At 36.4% G+C, this 7199-nt stretch overlaps 1 protein-coding gene across 1 annotated transcript in view; it reads right to left on the bottom strand.

Moving 5' to 3' along the window:
• Positions 1-2238, bottom strand: part of LOC117170347 (neuronal acetylcholine receptor subunit alpha-7-like) — a 1604403-nt gene extending 1602165 nt beyond the window's left edge. Inside the window, exon 1 of the mRNA XM_033357087.1 lies at positions 1526-2238. Coding sequence (XP_033212978.1) covers positions 1526-1571 — 46 coding nt within the window. The 5' untranslated portion in view covers positions 1572-2238. The remainder of the gene's footprint in view (positions 1-1525) is intronic.
• Positions 2239-7199: the final 4961 nt, after the last annotated feature.

The raw sequence follows: 7199 nt of genomic DNA, 5'->3' as shown, positions 1-7199 counted from the left end.
CAATCAAATTTTACATCCATATATATCTTTTGAAAATCAAAATTCGAAAATTTTTTCTAAAGCCTCCAGGGGACTTCGTTTTCGCACGAAAAAATTTTATGTCCCCTTATTGCATCCGGACCCACAATTGGTGCTCTACCCACCCTACACTGAGAAAGCTATATCGCATGAATTACAATATATACCGTAATTCCTGCACTATATATCGTAATTATCGCATTATAATATAATAGTTTATTACGCTATCACATTGTATTTCTTGTTTTGTGATCTTGCGAGGGTTCTAGTAGTCAGCAAGCGATCACAGAAAAAATTAAAGATAAAGTTTACATCGATTCTAGGTGAAAGATTCACCGGAACAGAAATTAACCTTGCCAGATAAACTTTACATGAATCGAAGATAATTTCCGACTTTTAAGCTTGCCTGGATAATCTTTCATCTTATAATTGCTCCATTTTTATTCGAGGTGTAGCGACAATTAGGAAGCCAGCGCTATCCAGCGTCGTTTAACTTCATTAAATTTGAGAGAAATTGGGATACCCATCTGTCAGTTACATTTTGCGCTTTTGCTAAATGATATCCTACCCTCAGTAAAGCTTTCGCCGAAATGTGTTTAATCATTAACAGTTGCAGGTCTTACCTGCAGCAAATTTTTAATTATCTCTTTGATTGTTTTAAATCTAGAGTCCTGATTTATAGCTCCAACTGACTCATACTCTGCTTTTTTCCCATTGCCGCTAAGGACGCTGTAGCAGACGACATAAAAAAATTTAACTTTATTTTTTTCTGTGATATTAGTGCATTATGATATCGTACAAAGCTCCGAGACCTGACTGTACGTTATCATATTGCGCTTTCTTGCAATATAGAGGTTTTGCGATATCATTTAGCGATATCTTTTTCTCCGTGTAACTATAAATTCTAATCTACACTGAAAATGCGTGACCAAAAAAAAAGTGCTTTTTATATATGTTCCTTAATTCAAAGAGCCATGACGGTTGAAAATACTACCTTTATCTTCAATTCTGTGTAGTTAACGTTTGTAACAATCAGCCATAAAGAACGTCGAAGAAGGTTGGTGCCGTTATGTTACTAGAATTGCAATATGTTTAATCTAGGCTGCCACATAGCTTAACATGAAAGTGATTACAATCAACTGCAAGCTCCAATGTCACTGATAAGATTATTTCAGAATTGAGAATGAGTTTTGCTGCACTGGAACAGATGTTCTCTTACACGTGATTAATCTATAACTATGCATGAGCATACAATAACTCAGATTTTGCAAGGACATTTATAAGAGTGTAATTCCCAAATGTATATAAGTGGAAGATCCTGCACTTGGAATGAGAACGAGCACGATTCGTCAATCATCTTCGACTAGTAGAATGATAATGATTGTAGAGTTTAGTGTAAATGTAGACGTGCGAGTATTTGAGTGTAGATGTTCATAGAAGCGTGGTTTTCGCCAGAAAGTAAAAGCTGAGAATGAGGCTGCGGACTTGAGAAAAAGGTATGACTCACCCGACGTAGCAAGGGCGATCGCCGCCATAAGTGTCCAACATCTCATTTTTGAAACAATAGGAAGACGAGGATCGGTTAAATATTTTCAGTCGACGGACAAGCTAGCTGGCAAGCACGTTCTCCTGCTGAACCGTCGCGTGGTGGCTACTGTAAGCAGCTAACAAGTATCTGCAGTCTATTATCACCTGAAGCTTTTGTATTTTACAACCAACGGTCCAGAGTAAAAAACAAGGATTAAGGGTGCATTGCGTCGCGCCTGACGAGAAACATGTTCGCTATATCAGGGGCACATGGCTGCATCAAATATCGTGCAGTATCCCAGCCCTTCGTTCCGATGTACGATGCGCCTGCTGATATGCGACTTCCGCGACAATCTTGTTTAGTTTCTTTTCCTAGCAACATCGTGCATCGACATATCTTTCTTCCCCCCGTACACTACCCTTGATTATATTCCCATCAAACACCTGATCCGCTCGTTTTCCTGTGAGTCACTACAATCAGGGTAGATGTCTAGTTCTGCTCACGGTAACAGCAACAACAACAGCGGCGACAGAGGGCAATGAACCTGTTTTTCGGTAGATACAATAATAAATCGATTTGAAAATAAATTAGGACATGTTCGGGTTATCAGGCCACATCGAATGCAGTACCAAAAGATCAAATTTATATAACCGAGTCAAAAGATGCACCCTCCGCGGCGATCAACGCTGAACTGATTTTCATTTAGCCCGTAGAGACCCTGTGGAGCAGTGCGCGATTCGAATGGATGAATTTACACTGCCGCTACGAAGAGCGAAAAGCAAGTGAGCCGAGAACTTCCTTGGTTTACTCAGAGACTCGGAGATCTCTTGCTCTATGCTTGCTACGCACAGCGATTTAAAATACAACAATTTTAAGTTTACTTATATTGCCGCGTCGGTGCAAACCGAATCTTCACGCTCTTGCGCATCCGCATCGCTCTTTTGCACCTTATATGGTACATCCACCGCTCACACGAGCACATACACACACACATGTTAATATTTCCCTCCTAATGGTATACCATAAGGTGTGCAATCCCTACGAAAAACCACTCTTTGTCTCTTGCTTCCCCGCCTTGAATTCTTTATCTCACTCTTTCGATCTCTCTCTGCTCATTTTCTATCTTTCTCCAGTCAACACTTTCTCCTTCACCCTTCCAGCAGTAGTGCGCGCCAACATTGCCGGAGAAGAGAGAATCGTTACTACGGCAAGATCAATATAATAGGAGAGCGCATGCCTCGGTACCCTTATATACGCTTGAATCCCTTTCGGTCCACACTGATCGTAGGATTCAAACGGAACAGAGCAACATACCCCCTTACTCGAGTCTCGTGCTGAAGGTAGAGTAGATAGACCAAGCACGTGCCTTCTCTTTACTTAACAATCCCATTAATGTATGCAATACAATATAAATTATATATACACACACACACATATATATATATATATATAAGAGAGGGGGTAGGGGTATCTGTTTATGAGCATGTGTGTAGATTAGAGTTTTTCACAAAAAACTTGTTTTCATCTTTTACTTAAGAATAAAAATTTTCGTACTTTACGATTTCTTAAGAACATACATATTGGTTTTACATCAATATCTTTTGAATAAAATTGGTAGCTAATACAAAGCAGAAAACTCTCTTATTGTGTACGGTTGCAAATAAAATTATTTGGGGCTGGTAAAAGTCATAAAGTCTGATTTCTTAAGAACAGACCAATATAAGAGCATAATTGTACCACTTAACAATTTTTAACAAAACTTTTAATGACTTGTTAATTTATGAAATTTGCTAAAATAGCAATACCCTACCGATAGCAATCTCAGAATAGATACTGAAGATTCTCAGGCTCTGAGAAGCTCTGTGAAATTCTCCGCAGGCACTCAAGTAAATATTTTTAAAGATCTAGTTAGCGCATTTAAAGGGTCTCAAGGTTTTAAAATGTTCTTTCTGAAATTGAAATAAGAATACGATTATAAATAACAAGCAGAGAGGGTGAAAGGTAAATAAGAATTCGATCATAAATAACAAGCAGAGGCTATCTAAATAGAGTAAACGACCCTCGAGGGCCCTTTGTTAAGCTTTTGGATTAAAATTTAGAAATATATTATTTTCATTTCAAAGTTAGCAGCCTAAAACATCATAATGCAGAATCTGCGGGTTTCGATTATTACAGATATCTGACTTTTATTTAAGTGTTTAAAATTGGAATAAATATAACGTATCTCGTGGAAGGAATTACAGACGCCAAAACAGCCAACATTTTTAAACTGACCTTCAAAATAGTATATAAGTATGTAAGTTATAATTATAAAATACGTATAATGAGAAAATTTTTCAATTAAAAAAAGTGTTAATAATTTGAAGAAAAATTTGAATAGGGAGCCGGGTTGGTGACGGCCAACTAATGTAAATAACTCTGGCCGCCCGGTACGTGACGAATACAATAAGACTATTATATGACCAGAGAGAAACTGCGTGTCCATTATTAGGCAACACCACCATTAATATTTCATGTAGTCCGGTGACTTAAAGCGTAAATATCTCAGAGAGGAGAAATGGTAAGGAAAAACCGTACAGTGCATGCCAATGTGTCTTTATTTTTGCGTCGATTGCAAGCCAAATGTTTTCCTGCAAAAATCTGGCGAGGAACTATCATCTCTTATTTATCGAAAAGCACCGAAATAATGCGCTTGGAGTAGATGGGTCTACTTTGAGAATCTCCTGTATTGTCAAATTTGACTAGGAAAATTCAATATTTTTTTTATTTATTCTTCAAAGTCTTAAGAATTTATATCTTTTTTAAAAAAGTAATTATTTTCATAAAAGTAACTATAAAGTGGTTTCCAAGAAAAAAAATCGTCCATACCACTGCACCTAGGAAAACGAACAAAATGTAAAAAAATATATTAATTTTCTGTTAATACAACCATATAAAAACGTTTGATTAATATTGACGCAGTAGAGATGTTTGCTTCATTGAAGTGTATAGCAGCGCATTCAAAGAACCAGGCGGGCTTCTGGATCCGTAGTTATCCTAAGTTCATTGTTTTTATATAATCTATTTATCTGATGTTAATACTTTTCCTTTCCCAAACATTAACAGCTGCCGTTCGTTTTGATAGGTGCAGTGGTATTGAAGATAGTTTTTTCTTCTTCTTATAAACACCTTTACGATCAGGTTTATAAAAAATATGACATTTTTAAAAAAGATGTAAGGTCTTAAGGCTTTGAAGAATAAATATAAAAAATCGAAATTTTCTAGGCAAATTTTACAATACAGGAACTTCTCAAAGTAGACCTATCTACTTGAAGTGTATTATTTCGGTGCTTCCAGGCAAATAAAGGTTGCCAATTCCTCCTCAGATTTTTGCACAATAAACGCTTAGCATGCAATCCACGCAAAAATAAAGACACATCAACATGCACTGTACCGTTTTGTTAATCAATTTTTCTTATCTGAGATATTTACGCTTAAAGTGACCGGACTACATGAAAAAATTAGAGAGTAGGTGTACTTTGTCGACTCTGCAGGCCATTTTGGGAAGCAATATCTAACTTTTCTCCATCTTACGTATGCACTTCAGTGATCCCAGATTTGAAACGAGGTACACTCCAATGCTATCACAGGTCTATGTCCGTGTGAATATAGTAAGAGACGATGTAAATGGCTGGATTGCGCGCGCAACCTATTTCTCCTCTTCTGAATTTGAAAACTCGAAGGTGCACAATTGCCGGTCGGAACACTTCCGCGACTCTACTTATATCTCTATCTGCTTTGAAATAAAATCAAGAGATTGGGATTTTAATATTTCCAGATTTCGATGCTGGCCATTCTCATGATTTGAATACTTCGCGCGCCTCTTTATATGCGTATATTCTTCAAATCTGTTTAGGCAAAATTTCCTTGACGCAAATGAACTTGAAAATGATCATGAAAGTGTAGACTCATTTAAATTAACAGGACTATATTGTGTAAATAAGAAAGATGCGTACCTCAATAAGGTCGAACCGAGTAAGTTAAAACTATTAATAGAAAATGTAGCATTAGAAGTTGAAGTGGATCCGGGCGCATTTTATACAATCATGAAATTAGGGGAAAAAGAAAGGTTATTTCCAAAAAAAGCAAATATTATCAACTCATGTGGAAATGAAATTTTATGCTGGTTCAATTTTTAAACCTATTGGCGTAATGCAAAAATTGAAAGTAGAATTAGAAAAGGATTCCAGATTTGGGACATTGATATTTCAAAAGAAGGAAATGGAACTTTGTTGGGCCGACAATGGTTAAAGGCTTTTGAACGATGGCCACCTGTGTATCCAAAAAAGATAGAACAGTTACATGCCTTAGATAATATAGGCAATAAATGTGAACTCAGAACAGAACCGGTACCATCAGGGCTCAATAAAATTCTTGAAAAGTATAAGCAGGTATTTACAGACAAATTGGATTGTTTTAATAAAGTCTATTTATTTTTTAATGTCAAAGAAGAGACACAGCCCGTATTTAAAAAAGTAGACCTTTACCTATAGCATTAAAAAGTAAAGTATAAGATAATATTACAGAACTCGCAAAAAAGGAAAAAATAATGGTACCGATTCGTTTCAGTGATTGGGCCACACCGATTGTACCGATTCTGAGAGAAAATAGCAAAATACGACTGCGGGGATTTCACGATCATGTTAAATATATTCTTAGAAAAAGATAGGCACCCACTGTCTCGAATTGAAGATTTACTTATGTCAATTCAAGGAGGATTACAATTTACGAAATTGCATTTATGTTTAGCTTATAACCAAATTCCTTTAGCTCCTTAACCACGACAATTCGTAACGATTAATACGCATTTAGGACTTTTTCAGTTTACACGATTACCGTTTGGAGTAGCGACGAGTCCGGGTACATTCCAACGTATTATTAAACAAGTATTAGCAGGAATAAAAGGAGTTGGGATATTCTTAGACGATATAATAATCACACGTAAAACAAAAAAAGAACATTTAGAGACCTTAGATCAAGTGTTGGTAAGAGTGCAAAAATGCCGATTAATTCTGAAGTTATCAGAGTGTAAGTTCTTTCAAGATGAAGTAATTTATTAGGTTTTAAAATTGGCAGCTATGGACTTCATACAACAGAGGATAATGTTAAAGCAATTTTAGAAGCACCCATACCCGTAGGAATATCGGCGATTTTGTCTCAAGAGATTGAACTAGAAATTGAAAACCCCGTCGCATTTCAATTTAGAACCTTCTCAAAAAGAGAGCGTGATTGGTCTACGACTGACAGAGAGGCAGCGGCGATAATTTTCGGCGTGACGCGATTTTATATTCATTTTTAAGCCCGTAAATTTATACTAAAAATCGATCACCAAGCGTGATATACATTTTTGGACCAAAAAAGGGTATCCCATTAATTGCGGCATCACGATTACAACGCTGGTCGGGTTTTGAGCATTCGATAAGATATGTTAAATCAGCTAACAATGTTAATGCAGATGCATTATCACGTCTGCCCTTAAAGGATTGTACGCATGTTATCGAGAAAGAAACAGAAATTTTTAAATATTGTAACTATCAAAATGAAAGCACCTTTATAAATCATTGGATAAAAGCTAGAAATGAAACTCGAAAAGATAAGATTTTGTGCGAAGTTG

The sequence above is a fragment of the Belonocnema kinseyi genome, chromosome 3 (genome assembly GCF_010883055.1).
Source record: "Belonocnema kinseyi isolate 2016_QV_RU_SX_M_011 chromosome 3, B_treatae_v1, whole genome shotgun sequence".
Lineage (NCBI taxonomy): Eukaryota > Metazoa > Arthropoda > Insecta > Hymenoptera > Cynipidae > Belonocnema > Belonocnema kinseyi.
This window is presented reverse-complemented; position numbering and strand designations above follow the sequence as displayed.